Source organism: Panthera tigris, chromosome C2 (assembly GCF_018350195.1).
Source record: "Panthera tigris isolate Pti1 chromosome C2, P.tigris_Pti1_mat1.1, whole genome shotgun sequence".
NCBI classification, from domain to species: domain Eukaryota; kingdom Metazoa; phylum Chordata; class Mammalia; order Carnivora; family Felidae; genus Panthera; species Panthera tigris.
This window is the reverse complement of record NC_056668.1, coordinates 114,125,629-114,143,226: the sequence shown is the minus strand read 5'-3', so window position 1 is coordinate 114,143,226 and position 17,598 is coordinate 114,125,629. Positions and strand designations below refer to the sequence as shown.

Sequence of the window (17,598 nt, the reverse complement as noted above, 5' to 3'; positions counted from 1 at the left end):
ATTTAGAAAGGATGAGATATACGGAAAATGGATAAGGTACAGTTGGACTTCAAACCTAATGCTTGGTCTTCCTACTTCGTTCCAAATATTAAATATCCAGATTGTTTAAGTCTTTCAAAACCAGTGAAAACCAAATAATGACAGCCAGTTGAGCCTGCTGTATATTTAGGAAGGAAACTGGGTCTTGGGGCAAAGCAGACTAAGGAGGAAAGTAACTGCTCAGGTTACTAGCCTCATACTTCAAAAGAGCAGGATTCTCCCTGCCTGCCATCCCCCGTGCACGTGTGTACACACACACACGCGCACCTATATACCCAAACTACTGTTTTGCTATATAGGAAGACTCTGGCTCTGTGCATGTTTTCTGAACTCTCATGAGCCTGAAACTGAAAGGACATGGGCTATGTGACAGAATATGTTTTCAGGTGGCTTAGTGACCTGTTTGGTTATTGATATGTTTATGATTTAGGTCAGGTGCTTAGCTGTTTAGATTTTTATTGTTCTTACTTGTTTTGAATGAATGGCCATGGTTGGCACTTTCCAAGGAAAACCTGAAGATCAGGAACCCCCAGTGGCTGATCATGTACTATGCTGTGTGGTTGTGGTCCCAGAAATGACTGGCCTGGACCTGTCCAGAGGCTTGGTCGGTGGTAGGAAAGTACACTAGGGTGATGTGTCCTTCTGGGTCTCTGTTGATGAGCCAGTGGTTGGGGGCTCTGGAAAACAATTCCATTATCCCAGTTTGCTCTCTTTGCTTTTTACTACCCTCCCTTTCCCCCATTGTTCTTAACATAAAGTCCAAAATCTGTAACTGAGGATAAGGTCTATAGTGTGAGCCCTGTGTAGTCTAGTCCATGCCTGCCTCTCTGAGACTCCCCCGGTGCTCTGTAACCCCTTCCCACATTCTGCAGTCCACTTACACAGGCCACCTTCATGGTCTTCTTACCACAGCTTTGTGTTCCTGTCCACCTTGGATCTTTGGTACATCTGTTTGTTCGGCCTAAAACACCATCTGCCCTCCCCTTCTCCTCCTGTATTAGTCAAGTACTCCTATACACCCCTTAGATCTTGGCTTCAATACAACTTCCTCATGGAAGCCTTCCCTGACCCCATATATGGTCTTGAGCCACTCACACGTGCCTCAGCACCCAGTACTTGGTTTTGCTGCCCTTCTCCCCATTTGTGATACTGTTTATGGACTCTTAATATGCTGGTACTAGTGTATATTTCCTCCTCCTGCCCTGCCCATCATGAAGATCATGACCATTTCTTTGTTCACTGTTGAGTCTTCAGTACCTGGTACAGTGACTAGCACATAGCAGCTCCTCAGCAAATGTTGAATTAGTGAATTAACTAAAAAAAACTGGTGACCTTGGTAGGTTTAACATGGAGTTTCTTATTTTAACAATGGAATTCGTACCTGTTCTTAAAGATCCAGTTATACGTTTATATAAAAGTGATCTCTCTTTGAAGTATATAACTAATTCTTTTTTTTTTCTTTCAGGTGGGGACCAGGGTTTACTGAACACATTTTTTAGTGGCTGGGCAACAACAGATATCAGAAAACACCTGCCATTTATTTATAATCTAAGCAGCATTTCTATATACTCCTACCTCCCAGCATTTAAAGCGTAAGTGCAAATGGTTTAACTGTTACCAGAGATGGTCAGGGCAGGGGAGTGGGATTTAAGATTTTGGGGTTCCTCATGATCATTCTGAGGGCAATAACAAGTGGGGACTTTGGGGGAAGTCTTTCTCTTATGAGAAACATGGCTGTATCTGGAAAGCCCTTGATGTTATCAATTACTTTGTTTGCGGTGACCCAGAGAGCACTTAACTGCCTTATGGGAAAAGTTTCCCATTAAATAAACATTAAAAAAATAAATAAAAATTAAGGGGCCCCTAGGTGGCTCAGTTGGTTGAGCGTCTGACTTCAGCTCAGGTCATAATCTCACAGCTCATGAGTTCAAGCCCTGTGTCAGGCTCTGTGCTCACAGCTCAGAGCCTGGAGCCTGCTTTGGAATCTGTATCTGCCCCTCTTTCTGCCCTCCCCCACTCTCACTCTGTCTCTCTGTCTCTCTCTCTCAAAAATAAACATTAAAAAAAAAGAATACGTACTTTGGGCACAAAAAAAATATGTACTTTGGGCACAAACCCAACTTCTGCTTCATATTGGCTGCTGAGCTTCAGCCCCCTCACCTCTAAAATGAGGGTGTTAATAGCTTTCTCCATGGTTATTATGGAGACCAAGCAAGTGCTGGCAACAGTGTGGTGTCATGGTCAAGAGCAGGGACTGTGGAGTCAAACTACCTCAGTTCACATTCTGGAGTAGCTTCTTCCTGATTGGTTAATAATTACTGAACTTGGGGGAGCCTGGGTGGCTCAGTCAGTTAAGCGTCCAGCTTTGGCTCAGGTCATGATCTCATGGTTTGTGAATTCGAGCCCTGTGTCGGGCTCTGTGCTGACAGCTCAGAGCCTGGAACCTGCTTCGGATTCTGTGTCTCCCTCTCCCTGCCCCTCCCTTGCTCACACTCTGTATCTCTTGCCCCTCCCTTGCTCACACTCTGTGTGTATCTCTCTCTCTCTCTCTCTCTCTCTCTCTCAAAAATAAATAAACATTAAAAAAATTAAAAATTACTGAACTTGTAGTTCACTGGAAGTTAGACTAGTTACTGAACTTGTCTGCCTGTGGGTCCTCCAAAGCTAATTGTGATCACTAAGGGAGGTAATTTTATGAAGTGGTTAGAAGAGGACCTGACCTACCTTTAGCACTCAGTAAACGTCAGGTTATTAGTCCTTTTTGTTTGAGAGGTGGTCTAGCAGAGTAATTTCTGAAGCCAGAAAAACAGGGTGTGTGTCGTCACTCTGCTGTTTACCTACTATATGGCTTAGGCTCTGTGCCTCCATTTACCCGTATGCAAAATGAGAAGGAAAAGAATACCTACCTTCTGGACTTATCATGAGGATGAAGTGAGTTCATACATACACAAAGCGCTCAGTGAACATCTTGTTTTTGGCAGCATTACTTATTTGGCACTCCCCCTGGTGTGGTTCTGATTTAGCAATTAATACAACCTAGTTGCAGTGCTTGTCTCAGTGAGGGCCTGAGCCCTGTTCTTTAGCCTCTGACTCATTTGTGTTGAACGAAGAAGATGATTCAGGCTTCTTGAAAGGAGGCCAACCTGTCAGGTTGATCTGAGACACAGCCGTGAGCAGCAAAGCTCTTCATTGAGTTGGGCTCAGCTCTCCACTCTCTGTCCCACATGGGCATTCCTGAGTGAGCAGAAAACAAAAGGCTTTATTTCACTCCTCATGTTTCATTATCCAAAGTCCTCTCTTTAAGTCTCCCACCACAGTAATGAGCATGTCTGGCTTTTTGTGGCAGAAGTGTTTCCTTTTCTGTTCTTTTCTGGGAAAACTCTGTCAACATTCCCCCAGATAAGGGTCTCGAGTATCTTGTGTTCTTTCCTCCCTAACTGTTCTCTGTCTCGGTATATGTCTCCAACATTTTATAGGTTCTTGATTGTCTTCCCTGTCTAGAATGAAACAGGCAAACTCTGAAACATACCAACTGTAGTCTGAGTAAAGCAAGTAGGACAGGATTCGTTACCAAGGGCTGGATTCAGAGAAGCATTTTTTAATTCCCCTTCTTCTTATTATTATTTTGTCTCTCAGTCCTTGGCCTTGTCAAGTACCAACCTGTCTTGCTTGGAAATGTGGGCCTGATTCTTCTAATTCGTATTGCCTCATAACTCGCCCTACTACTTTCAACCGTGCTCCTGCATACCATGATAGCTTGACCCCCTAGAACTGAATTTGTTGTAATAGGGCAGTCGCTTAATGTAATTGACTAGATTCAGCTGAGCAAGCAAAAAAAAAATGAGAGGGTGAAGGAGCAAGAATAATTAGTAGTGTGAGCGATTCCACCCACCATCCCACTTAATTCTGCACAGTGAGCATGTGTCTTGCGATGAATATGTTGGGGAGGCATGAATCTGAAATTCCTTCCAGTTGGTCTCAGTTCCCAAATAGTCAACCTAATGTTTAAAGGTTCGTGTTTTTCGTGTAATGTGGCCCCTGATGCCTAGCAACTGTCTTCCCTATGGTTCATTTGGACTCCATTTGATTTTCTCCTTATTACCAAAATTGAACACACTGTACCTTTCAGTGATACCCTTGTTTGCACAGATGCTGCTTGCGTTTGTTTTGTTTTGACAAAGAAGAACAAGAAGCAGGTAGAGTGGACTTACGTTTTTTGTGGGAAGAGGGACTCACTTGCTAGAACGATGGCCCCTCTCTCAGAAACCCAGTTGTTTTTATATCCTCTGAATGAATTTCCCAGAAAAACGGTTTGAGATCTAAATGACCAAAATGGTTAGGATGGTTTCTTCTTGCTGGCTCAACAAATTAATGCTAATTTTGGAAATCTCCCTGGTTTATTTCCATAACCGTAGAGTATATGAACCACTGGGGAAGTTGGGAGCAACTCTGTCCATTGCGCGTCAGCTGGCCTGTGGCCTGATAGGAGCCGCTGCTGCTTCTGTACAGTCCGCCCTGGGGGGTGTCAGCTCCACATTTCTGTGATAAGACCTTCCGGGGTGATGCTTTGTCTCACCCCATTGCTGCCTATGTAGGAATGTTGAAACCAGATCAAAGAACTCATTTTTCCCTTCCCTCTGCCAGAAAATGCTTTTGTTTTTCTTACAGAGATCCATCTGCAAAGATGGATCCATCTCCAAAGATTTTTCATTCAGTTGGGAAGAGCTAAAAAAGACAGATAGTTTATATATAAATATGTATATGTGTGTATATATATGTGTGTGTGTGTGTGTGTAGTGTGTATATATGCATATATATACACACATATATATTTGTGTGTATAAATGTATGTATATATGTTTCATGTTAATGCAAAATTTGTGACCCAGATCTTTTAAACTGAAGTAGATGATGATGAACATTTGGGCTGCCAGGGATACTCCACAGATTGCCCTGTGGACCTCTGGGAGCTCAGCATGAATGTGAAGCTCCATTGCTGGGCTCAGAATAGTGTTGGGGGTCTTCGGGACAGAGCCTTCCTGTGGTGTGCTGTCACTAGGACAGCATATGGGTGGTGGCAGGCGGAGTGAGAAACCATGGAGTGGTTGAGGGCAAGTTGGGCTTTGCAGAAGAAGTGAGAATTTGTCTTACCAGCTCCAAGCGACAATGTGCCATGAGGTCACCAAAGCAGTATTTAGATGCCCCAGAATCTTAGAGCCTTGGAGATCTTAGAACACATGCTACACTTATAACAGTGAAGCCTTGTTATTATGTGAAGTTTCTGCTAAAGATGGCCTAATATGAATCCTATTTGACATGAATTTGAGCCATGAAGGTAGCATTTCTTTTTTTTAGTGTTTATTTTAGGCAGAGAGAGAGAGAGCGCTTACGCGAGTGAGCACGCACAAGCGGGGGAAGGGCAGAGAGAGAGGGAGACACAATCTGAAGCAGGCTCCAGGCTCTGAGCTGTTAGTACAGAGCCCAGTGTGGGGCTCGAACCCACAAACCACAGGATCATAACCTGAGCTGAAGTTGGACGCTTAATCAACTGAGCCACCCAGGCACCCAAAGGTAGCATTTCTAATGCATTCCTCTACATACCGTTTAGATAGAACAAAACATAAAGGAAACACTTAATGGTTCTACCACTTTGAATGAATGCTCAAATCTAGCTTCTGAAAAACAAATGAGTACTGTTTTCTATAATAGAAGACCCTCTTGAACACAACATAATTTGAGAGCTAAAATACTTGGTTTAGTAATTTTTAAGGTAATTTGCAATATACATATTGAGAAACAAGTTCATATATGCATTTCTTAATGAAATGATATTTCTGAAAGTGCCTAGCATGATGTTTAGGAAATGACAGGCTTTTAGTCAACATTAGTTTCTTTGAAGTTTTCTCCATCTAGAGGGTCTGTTTTATTGATGTCACTTAGAATTTGGCTGGTGCATAGTGCTAGGCAAAATCTCATTAGCGTTTTTAAAAATCAGCCATTTACTTCCATTTTCACTTTCTATTCTGTCTGCTGACTGAAAGCTGTTCATGGTGTTTCATGCCATATAAAATGGGCCTAAAGCAAAGGGAATGAATTCACTGGTTTTGCTTCAAATTGCCATGCAAATTAGTTAGTCATACTGATTGACTACAGAGCTTGTTTTACCAAATAATTTCCAAATATTTTAACTTTATATTTTTACTTGAGTTTAGATATGATCTGAGACCTGGCCTGGTCTAGTCTCAGAAAAGTGTAGAAACCTAAAAGATTTCTTTCTCTCCACTTGTTTACTGCTTTAAATTCTTCTGAGGATGTTCGTGTCCATTATTTCTTTTTCAGGAATGTGGCTTATTCACTAAGACCTTATCAGACCTCTTTAAAATCAGTGTTTTCCAAAAATGAAATTGAACCTTTGGTGTCCTGAATTCTGTCATTCTTGTGTATTTCTGATTCGATTGATTTTTCCTTGGCCCCTGAGACACCCTTGGGTCCAGCTCCCCACTGTGACTATTGTCCTTGAAGACCTAGCCTTTCTGTGCTCATTACTTTCACACTCTTACATCTTCACCTAAAACCCTGAGGCCCTATAGTTTGGATCCGTCTTATTTTTTCTGCCTTCTGTTTGTTCACTCACCCGTTCATTCAGTCGGTAGGCCTGCGGCACAGAGCTGGTACCACACAATCTGCTCACTGAGGGCCGCAAAGATGAATGAGGGAGCTAGAGTCTAATCAGCCTTGCATCTGCTTACATGTGGAGGGTTTTCTGTATGTCACGTGGCACAGTCCATGATTTGAGCATTGGAGAAGAATCAAGCAGTGGCTGCATGACTGTCCTGTTCCTCCTTTATGGGTGTCAGTGATGCCTGTTGGGCCCCAGGTACCCCAGTTTCCAGCATGGCCCTCTGCTCCTTCTGACCTCATCTCTTTTCATCAGATGATCTGTCCTCAGATATTACTGTCATCAGTTCCATTCCCCTATCTCAGCCCTTATCACCAAGGGAGAAGCTTCCCCATCAGTCCCAGCCCAGCCTTTAAAAGCAGCTCTGACATTGGGCAAAAAAGGCACAAAGAGTGATATCTCGTGGACAGAAGTCTAAGTGAGAAATGCCTTCAGTAGGAGCTGGGAGGGGAAAAGTGTGTGGATTGAGCAGAAGACATACCTTCCTCTGAGGTCTCAGACTGGTGGGCTGCAAACTGTATTTGTCTGAGCAGTGTGTTTTTGTCTTCCTTACATAGTTTTCTTCTTTTTGTACTCCGTGGCCAGTGCTTAGAAATCAGGAAATTTCACATGAAACCTAGATTGTCAGTTTCTTTTGAAAAAAAATCAGATATTTGGTGGGATGTGGGAGAAAGCTGTTTGATGACTGTTACTGGTTTGGGGCCTTAAGCAATTGGAGTAAAGGAGTTGCTATTCCCTGAGATGGAGAAGACTGTGGGGGAAGCAGGTTTGTGGGAGCAGGGGTTGACCAGAGATGTACTGAGTGTATCAAGTTTGGGTTATATTAAGTTTGAGGTGCCTATTAAACATCCTAGTGAGGGGTGCCTGGGTGGCTCAGTTGGTTGAGCGTCCGACTTGGGCTCAGGTCATGATCTCTCAGTCTGTGAGTTCAAGCCCCACCTCGGCCTCTGTGCTGACAGCTCAGAGCCTGGAGCCTGCTTTGGATTCTGTGTCTCCCTCTCTCTCTGCCTCTCCCCTGCTTATGCTCTGTCTCTCTCTCTCTGTCAAAAGTAAATAAACATTAAAAAAAATTAAAAAAAAATTTAAGCATCCTAGTGAAAGGGTAGAAAAGTAAGTAGATGTAAGAGTGGGGAGTTGAGGAGAGAGGTCCAAGTGAGACCTAAGTATGGGAGTGTCAACATATAAGTGATATTTATAGCCATGAGACTGATAACCAAGAGAGTGATTATGATGGAAGAGTCCTGAAGGTCCCGAAATAGGAAGATGTGGAGGAGCAGGGACTTGAGACTAAGAACGGTAAGGCAAGAGGAGACCCCGGAAAGTGAGGTGCTGCACATGCCAGCCAAAGAAAATGTTCCAAGGGGGAAGGAGGGATCCATCTGTCTCAGATGCTGTGATAACTCCTATAAGAGGACGGTTGAGAATGAGTACTGACCTAGAATGTGGAGGTCACTAGTGACTTTGACAAGAGCATGTCTGGTAGAGTGGTGGGAGGAAGCCAGTTTGAAGTGGATCCAAGAGAGGGGAGAATTAGAGATCCAGAATGTAGACTGCTCTTCTGAAGCATCATCTTTAAGAGAGAGCAGAGAAATGGGCTGGGAGCTAGGTAGGGATACAGGATCCAGAGAGGGTGGTAGGGGTTGTTTTTTTTGAAGATGGGAGAAGTTCAAGCATATTGGTATCTTGATGGGCATGATCAAGAAGAGAAAGAGTGAGTGCACTAATAATGCAGGAAACTGAAGGGAGACTTACTGAAGTCATGTCTTTGAGAAGCTGAAAGAGGATGTGTCCTGGTGCACAAGTGGGGAAGCTGGTGTCCGTTATGAGCCAGGATGGTTCAGTTCTTGTAACACAAAGGAAGGCAGAGGGTATGGATACAGATGAAGGTAGGTGGGTATATTTTTTGGTTGAATGAATGAATGAGCAAGCAGTCAGCCAGGAGGGACTGAGATTGACATACTACCAGGAAAGTCTCCATAGTGGCCAGGCCTACTCTGAGGACAGGCCACCTTGGTAGGTGAAGTAGTTGACGAGGTCCTAGTGTAGGTTATTAAAGTCCACATTTGAGTACTGATGTTGTTCTGATTTCCAGGGCATGATTGAGAAAAGTTATTTAGCTTGAGAGGCAAGGAAAAATCAGGTGGGTCCCTGGTGGCCACAGATGTTTTCCTCTGAGTATCTACTGTCTTCTGGTGATAGAACATGTATTCACTTGTGCTCTGTGGTCCCCTTCACCAAACTGACTCCTACTCTGCATGACCAGCACACCCCTTGGGCACTGGGCTCATGACCCTTGATTTAGACTGTGAGAGGGTGAGAGAGGAAGGGTGGCTGACTGGTAGTGGGAGAAGGGATTGTGCGTAAGGAGGTACAGGCGTGAGTGGCCATGTGCCAGAGAACAGGAGTCATTGAGGTGGGCAGTGGGTGGCTGGGAGTGCTGCCCCATTTCGCAGAGAAAGTTCTCACAAGCAGTACCGTGTTTCTTGTTTTTGGCGCCTAATTGAACATCACACGTAAAAACGCTTCACGAGAAGTAAAATGGCTCCCGTGTGTACTGTCACGGAGGTAGTTCCTTTTCCATGCTAAACACTTCTGTAGTCTTATCCACACGTTACCAGCTGCTAAACTAGTCATGAAAATTCTATCTGATCTTTTGGTAACATCAGGTCACAGGGATTATTTTAACGGCTAACATAAGCAGTATTATTGCTGGCTCAGGTTCAAACTATGTCTTGTGATCTGGACGTCTCTTTTGAGATTCTATCAAGTTAAAATTAGAACACTTATTTTAAGAGATGTATGCAAGCTGAGACAAATCCCCATTACTGGGTCAGAATGAATGGCTCTCAGTAATTTAGAGACAATTGTAATATGTACCCAATGTTTTTTTTGTTTGTTTGTTTGTTTTTATTCTTGGCTGATAAAATTAGTGGGTAAATCAAGCAGTGAGTCAGTGAATCTTCTAGTTCTCCTTGTTCCGGGTCGAGGTCAGTTAAACTTTATCTTTTGACATCAGTATGTCCCCTTATTCACTGGCTACCTATTTTGCTTTAGCCAGGTGATATAAATTCTGACTGGTACCTGATTGCTGCTTTTGGTGAGAGAGAGGGAGAGAATTAGAAAAATACCCTGAGTTTACCCTCCTGTAAGAATATACCCAAATTTTGGATTTAGGCTGATTTTTTTTTTTTTTTTTTTTTTTTTTTTTTTTTTTTAGAGAGAGTGCACACTCGAGAGCTGGGGAGGGGCAGAGAGAGAATCCAAAGCAGGCTCCACACCCAGCCTGACTCAGGGCTCAATCCCACGATTGATCGTGAGATCATGCCCTGAGCGGAATCAAGAGACTCTCAACCAACTGAGCCACCCAGGGGTGCCAGACTAAAATAATTCTTTTAAGCAACAAGTAATTTCGCCTTTCAGTTATGACCTGTGCTTTTACTTATTTCATTTTGATATCGTTGTTTTGGATTTTCATAAATAACTGAAAAGTAGAATTGATTAAAATGATAGGAAATAATCTTTAGAAACATTCCTTGGGGAGCAGGATTAAGACCTAAACATAATTACATGAAATTCATATCTAGATTAATTGAAACTCTGGATACAAAAACAGCGTCTGAGACCTTTTGCTCATCTGTTTTGCAAACAAAGCGTTTTATTATGAAAGTTAATAGAGCAAGCCGTTGAGGCTGCTCTGCTGTGTAAATACTGTTCTGTTTTTACAGCTAGAGCACAGTTACATGGTTTTACCGATATAACTCACGCATCATCCTATAAAGTGGCCAGTGTTAGGCCTAACAGTCCGCCTTCTATCAAGCCAAGGGCTGCCCCAGGTGATTTCCCAGAACACAGCTGTGTATGACCACCTTACGCAAAACTGCAGGACTGTCTTCACTTTCCTCCCACCCTCCTCTCAGAGCCCCATGTTTCCCACTCAGCAGCTGCCTTACTTTGCGCCCTGCCCCCATCCTCCCACCCTCAAAGGGCCTGTGGGCTAGCCAGAACCTTCCACATTCAGTGACTTGTCCAGGCCTGCACTTCTCATAAAGAATCCTTGCTCTAAAACTTGTTTTTCTCCTGCCCCTACTCATTTCCATAGATCTGTTTGGTGTGTGGCCGCTAGGTTAAAGGAATACCTCAGATACCTGAAAAAAAGAGTTCTCGTTCTTCACCATACAGAAGTAGGGCTAATCGTGGCTTGAACTCATGGCCTCTGGAGCCTGTGCATGACTCCTGTGTGCCCTAGCATCTTTCTTACTTCTTCTCACCTGCAGCTTTGGCCTTAACACTCCTGAATCCTCATGAGCTCTTTTTGGTCTGTCCCTTGGTACCCCTGGGCTGCAATAAAAACCTATTCATATCATGCATTTCATGATTCGTTTTGTTTTTCCTGAAATTTGGGTATCTCTTGGGCGGTGACATCACATCTCCACAACCCTGCTCACCTCTTCTCCCTCCCCCCATCTTACCGGCACCAAAGAATCCCTTGCCTTTGGGCACAAAGGGCAGTTCCGTCCACATTTAGGATCCCTTATGATCTCGGTTTCTACCTCAGACAGGCTTATCAAGGTCTTTCTTCAAACTAAGACTGCCCTGTCTATGAAAAGACTGTCCAGTGGATACAATTTTTCACAGTGTTAGGATAGACTAGGTAAAGAAGGTAATTTTGAGGAAGGATGATGCTTCCTCTAGCCACAGAGGGTATCCATGATTTCACATTAAAGACACACTATGGATCACAGCTTCAGGAAGGTAGATCCCAGGTCTGAGCCACAGTGAAATGCAGGATGTGGACTGCCCCCAAATGGTGTTTCTGTTGACCTGCAAGGGGAAGGCCCTGAGCCACATGGGGTGGGATCTAAGCAGCATGAAGCCCAGTCTCCAGGCAGTTTGCAGAGGCCCCCGAGCCACCTTGGGGGCACAGCCAGAGGCAGAAGTGTAGACTCCTGCCTCCAGAAGAGATGGGACGGTCTCACTGTGAGGTGTTTGCAGACCCCAGTGGCATTCAGCACCGCACTGGGTCACTGTGCCTTGCCTCTGCATGAGCTTTAAAGGCCCAGTTCATGGGCTGAGGTGGCCCTTAGACAAGGTCTAGCACAGTCCACTTAGGGGTCAGCTGCTGGTCCTAAACACACCACCATCCATTTCTTGTTCCCGCCCACCTTCCCTGACCTTTGTGCAAACCGAACCCTTCTGAGAACAGTCTTTCTCAGGTGGCCCTAAGTTGCTTGTTCTGTAGCTTTCTTTCCTGATAGTTACTTTTACCTGTCTTTGACTATGTTTGGAGTATTTCTATGGTTCATTAGGCACATCCTTTCCACCTTCCAGATTGACCATCTGTAGGCAGGGAATTCCTGAGGTAACAGATGTCACTCTCAGGTGATGTCCTTAAAATTCTGGGAGTGTCTTTCAGTAACAGCCTACTTGTGGTTAAGAACCTTGGCTCTGGAACCAGACCGCCTGGGTGGGATCCCAGCCATGGGATCCTAGACAAGGTATTACCTTCATGCCTTGGTTTCCTCACACAGTTGTTTTGGAAATTAAATGAGATAAACCATGCAGATGTTAAGCAGTGTGGTATGTGTGAGTACTCCATGTATGTTAGCTATTACTGTTTCTCCTGCCTGATCTATTGCAAACCGTCCCAAGAGCAAGTTAGAAAGGAATAGAGTTTATGCTATATTCACGTTTTAATATATGTTAAGTAGTATTACCTTTCATATAATTTATGACATTCATATTAGGTCTAGGCGAAATCGTGGATTGAAATTAATGGCCAGTTACTCTAGGAGGAGCACACAAGGCTCTTGCTCCAGGCAAGACGAGTCGGGAGGACGGGATGTCTGAGAAGGCGGAAGCAACACCTGTTCTTTCACATGTGCTCTCTTCTGGTTTTAGGCGTGTTTGTGTTGTAGATGAGGCAGTGCCCGCCAGCCCCATCAACACAAGCGTCAGGTCTCTGGGCTGTGGGCTCCCCCGTCACCATTAGAATGTTTGTCGAAGGCCTTTATCTTAACTGCCATCTTGCCCGGGGTCTCCTCTGGACCCCACTTCCTGCACAAAGCCTCTTCTGAAAATCCCCACCTGCACTAACTGCTTTGGCATTTTCATAGACCCTAATGTCAGCATTGCACTGCTAGCCCTGACTCGTTGCCTCGTTTGTGCTCGTTTCTTATTTTTACGTTAGATGACCCCTCTCCCTGTTGGGACGAAAATCATTTGGGGTCATGCACTGAGCATAGTGCCTTATGCGTAGCAGGTGCTTATTTAGTTGATAGCCCTATCTGCACAAATTTTGAGCATTATGACTTCTATCCTTTTAAGGATAAAGTTGAGAGTATTTGTATGCATGTGTTTGTGTACCTGTGGGTTATGTGTGTAGGTGTGTAAAATATAAAATAAAAGAGTAAACTTGCGGATACCAGGTATCTACTGCATTTTCAGAAGAAATGAACTGTGGAATAGTCCAGCGGTTTTAGGAGGAAGTTTACGATAGGCTCTATTTTTCTCAGTTTTGGAGTGGCAGCATGGTAGGATTGCTAAGAGGACAGGCTTAAGAAGCAGAAATGTGCCAAATCCTTTTTCTGCTACTTAATAGTTATAGGGCTGCAGGCAACTCACTGGCCTCTAAGAGCCTCTGTTAACACATTAGTAAGGTCTACCGTGCCAGACTGTTATTATTCCCAATCATGTCCCTAAAAGAATTTGGGCCCCAAACATAGGAAACTCTGATAGTGATAGCTATGTAATAGGTCTCTGGCATTAAAAAAAAAAAAAAAAAATTTTTAAGATCAGAAAAGTTACATGAATAGAGTTTGCATTATTTCAGTCTGTACATCATGCTCAGCTACTTTGGTTGCCTATAGGATAAATCCACTAAAATCCAACACTTGAGCCCAACACCCAAGTACCTGTCCCATTCTTCCTTTCCTAGCAAAATTCCTCTTTGGCTCCACTGGGAGGACCCTCCATCTAACACACATATGCTCACCTGATACTTGCTATCCCTCTGCCTAGAATTCTCCGTATTAGTGCTAGCTACCCAGATCCAGTCTGCTGTACAAGCTTTAAGTGTCTGCCCCAGTGAACCTACCTTCCACGACCTCCCTGCCTCTGCATTCCCAGAGCACTCACTGTTCCCGTTTTTCTTCTGGCACATGTTATCTTTACCTTTATTATTTGGTTTTATATACACAGATTTCCTCCCAGCCAGAACAGGACCACTCTTAACTCTTAGTCTTTTTAGGATACTATTGTGAGATGCAGTGCATACACAAAAGGGTATATATAAAAAATGTTTTTTTTTTTTTAAATGCAAGTTAAAAAATAGAACACAACCAGTACCTCAGAAGCCCCTGTGTGTCTGTTTCCCATCATGCTTCCCTTTCCCCCAGAGGTAACCAACATCATGACACTTATATGTTGATCAGGTTTCTACTCTTTAAGCAGTACTTTGCTTTGCACTATGGGAGTGGATTCCTGTGCATGTATTTCTATTTGAATTTGAATTTTTCATCATATTTTTAAAATTCATCCATTTTCACACCCCATGTTCACTGCAGCATTAATGACAATAGCTAAGACAAGTGTTCATTGATGGATGAATGTATAAAGAAAATGTATATGTACATGTAAGATGGAATATTATTCAGCTATAAAAAGAAGGAAGTCCTGCCATTTGCGGCAACACAGATGGACTGTAAGGGCATTATGCTGAGTGAAGGCAGAGAAAGACAAGTACTATAAAATCTCACTTATATGTGAAATCTAAAAACAAATAGACAAACTCATAAATACAAAGAAAAAAATTAGTGGCTGAAAGAAGCAGAGGGTAGGGAGGGAGCAAAATGGGTGACGGTGGTGAAAAGATACAAATTTCTAGTTATCAGATAAAAAGACCTGGGGATGTGATGTACATCATGATGACTGTAGTTAACAGTACTGTATTGCATATTTGAAAGTTGCTGAGAGTAAATCTTACAACATCACATCACAAGAAAAAAATGTAACTGTGTGCAGTTATGGATGTTAATTAAACTTGCTGTTGTAATATAAAAAAATTATCCATTTACTACATGATATGTATAGCTACAATTTGTTTATTTTGATTGCTGTATTACATCCCATGATCTGAATACACCATAAGTTATCCTTTAAAAAGATTAAATGGGGTGGATCAGTTGGTTAAGCGTCTGAGTTTGGCTCAGGTCATGATCTTGCAGTTCGTGGGTTCGAGCCCCGCGTCGGGCTCTGTGCTGACTGCTCGGAGCCTAGAGCCTGCTTCAGATTCTGTATATCTATCTATCTATCTATCTCTCTCTCTCTCTCTCTCTCTCTCTCTCTCTCTCTCCCCCCCCCCCCCCCTCTCTCCCCTCTCTCCCCCCCTCTCTCCCCCTCTCCCCCCCTCTCTCCCCCTCCCCCGTCACACTGTGTCTCTCTCTCTCAAAAATAAATGAACATTAAAAAAAAAATAATGGACAAGTAATCATAAAATCTCAGTGACATTCAACAGTAAGTATGTATTTCTTGCTCATATATTGGTGGGTAGGCTGAGGCAGCTCTGATCATCTCAGCAGGGTTTGGAGCCAGGCCACAGGTTTGATCCAGATCTGCTCCATGGGTCTCATCCACTCTTCTGCTGGAAGAGGTCACAGCTTCTCAGAGAGAAGGAACAGAAACAAGCAGGGACTGTTTTTAAAAGGCAGTGTCACTTCTGCCCACATTTCATGGCCAAAGGCAAGTGCTGTGAGCATGCCCAATTTATCAGTGAGGCAGGAATCTCATTCCTGCTGTGGAGATTGGGAAACGGAGTGAACACTTCCTGAGCAATCTTAACCCAGTAAGTTACGGTCACTTGGGTTGTATCCAGTGATGACTGCTTCAAACAGTGCTGCTGCCGTGAACATTTTGAGTATATCTCCTGTTGCACATGTTTAAGAGCTTCTTTAGGATGTGTGCCTAGGAGCTGAGCTTCCAGGCCAGAGGCACGAGCATTTTCAATGTTACGAGGTAATACCAAATGGCTTTCCACGTGCTGTACCTTTCCTGCAGTGGATTGGTGTGTTGGTTGTTGCACTGATCCACCACTACTCTGGGATTTTTGTGTATATTTAACATACAATTGAATGATTTAAAAAGCATGTCTAAAAATTTGTCTGTGAGCTTCATATCTTTTCCAACCAACCACTACTACAAGATGGAAGGTGCACTGTTCAGGCTACAGAACAAAGTGCTATTTATCTTTTTGTCAGTGCTCGGAATCCACTAATGGCTTCAACTTGTGTTCCCTTGGCAGATTTGGTGCAAATGCCAAAGTTGTGCATTTCCTGGGGCAAATCAAACCATGGAATTATACTTATGATCCTAAAACAAAAAGTGTCAAAAGCGAGTCCCATGATCCCACCATGACTCATCCAGAGTTTCTCAACCTGTGGTGGGACATCTTCACCACCAACGTTTTACCTCTGCTTCAACAGTTTGGCCTTGTCAAAGATCCCCACTCGTACCTAAATGTGGTAGGTTCTGTTTTACCCTTTCCGGTAATTTAATGCTGTAATTTTTTTTAACTTGGTAGACTGGTAGAGGTAGAGTATTTAGTGGTATTTTACCATAAGAGACTCGTAAATACAGAGAACAAACTGAGAGTTGCTGGAAGGGAGATGAGTGGCGGGATAGGCTGAAGGGGTGATGGGCATGAAGGAGGGCACTTGTGGGAATGAGCACTGGGTGTTATGTGTAAGTGATGAATCACTGGGTTCTACTCCTGAAACCAGTACTACCCTGTATGTTAACTAATTTGAATTTAAATTTAAATAAATAAATACATAAATAAGATTTTTGTAGAAAATTGTCCATCTTAGAGGGGAGAAATAGTGCCAGCAAAGATTAAAGTAGTAGATTTTGTGGCAAATTTCGATTAGATCTGAGAGCATAAGAAAGGGTTTTAGAGGTATATATATATGTGTGTGTGTGTGTGTGTGTGTGTGTGTGTGTGTGTGTGTGTGTGTGTGTAATCTACAGAATTCTTAGCTCATTGTCCTAAGGTTCTGAGATTATTCCTAAGGTTTAGATAGTGCCCTGTTTCATGCTTTAGATGGACACTTTTTCAAAGAAACTGCAAACATTGAAATATATGTATTTTATTTTTGCCATCTGCTTAGAAGAATGTATTTTTCAGTGAACATTACAATAACATGAACATGGAACAACAGATACTTTTCTAGGATTATTTTGGTTTGCTGTGTTTGTGCTCTTATGGTTACGTAGGATCTTGAAAAAAATCTCCTTGTAAGAGGAAGATGACATTAACATTTAAAACACCAAACTGCTTAGACTCTTCTGACTTTAAAAGTCTTCCTGTGAGGTTTATTCTTTTAGAAAAATGGGAAGAGGATGAGAAATTATACTTTTATGCTGTATATTAAGATATAAAGAATAGAATTGAATGAGTGAATGATAATCCAATCTAATCAGTTAATTACCTTGGTATAATTATAAGAGGCTAAAAGTTGTAAGAGATCCTTTTATTTGCCATAGTAGAGATTTTAGCCATTTTACTTATTAGCACTTGTACCAATATGTAAAATGGAGAAAGGGAAAAATAAATAACACTAACATTCTTACTCTAATTGCTTTCTATGGACTATGAAATAATATTGGCACAGTACTTGGAATGTTGCCTGGCACATAGTGCTTAAACAAAGTTAGCTATTATTACAGAACCCTGACAACTACTCTATCAAGTATTATTGTTACTATGTTCTTTTTGTATATTAACATTAACTGAGGCCTAAAGAAGTTAAATAACCTCTGTTAGTTATATAACATACTCATCAAAAGCAGAACTGGGACTCAAATCTAGGTCTGCAAGACTGTTACCT

At 42.8% G+C, this 17,598-nt stretch overlaps 1 protein-coding gene across 2 annotated transcripts in view; it reads left to right on the top strand.

Annotated features, from left to right (window-relative positions):
• GYG1 (glycogenin 1) overlaps positions 1 to 17,598 on the top strand; it is a 34,705-nt gene that overhangs the window by 15,073 nt on the left and 2,034 nt on the right. For both annotated transcript variants that reach the window (XM_042998730.1, XM_042998731.1), the window contains exons 5-6: positions 1,505 to 1,631; positions 16,014 to 16,233. In XM_042998730.1, the coding sequence (XP_042854664.1) occupies positions 1,505 to 1,631; positions 16,014 to 16,233 (347 nt within the window). The remainder of the gene's footprint in view (positions 1 to 1,504; positions 1,632 to 16,013; positions 16,234 to 17,598) is intronic.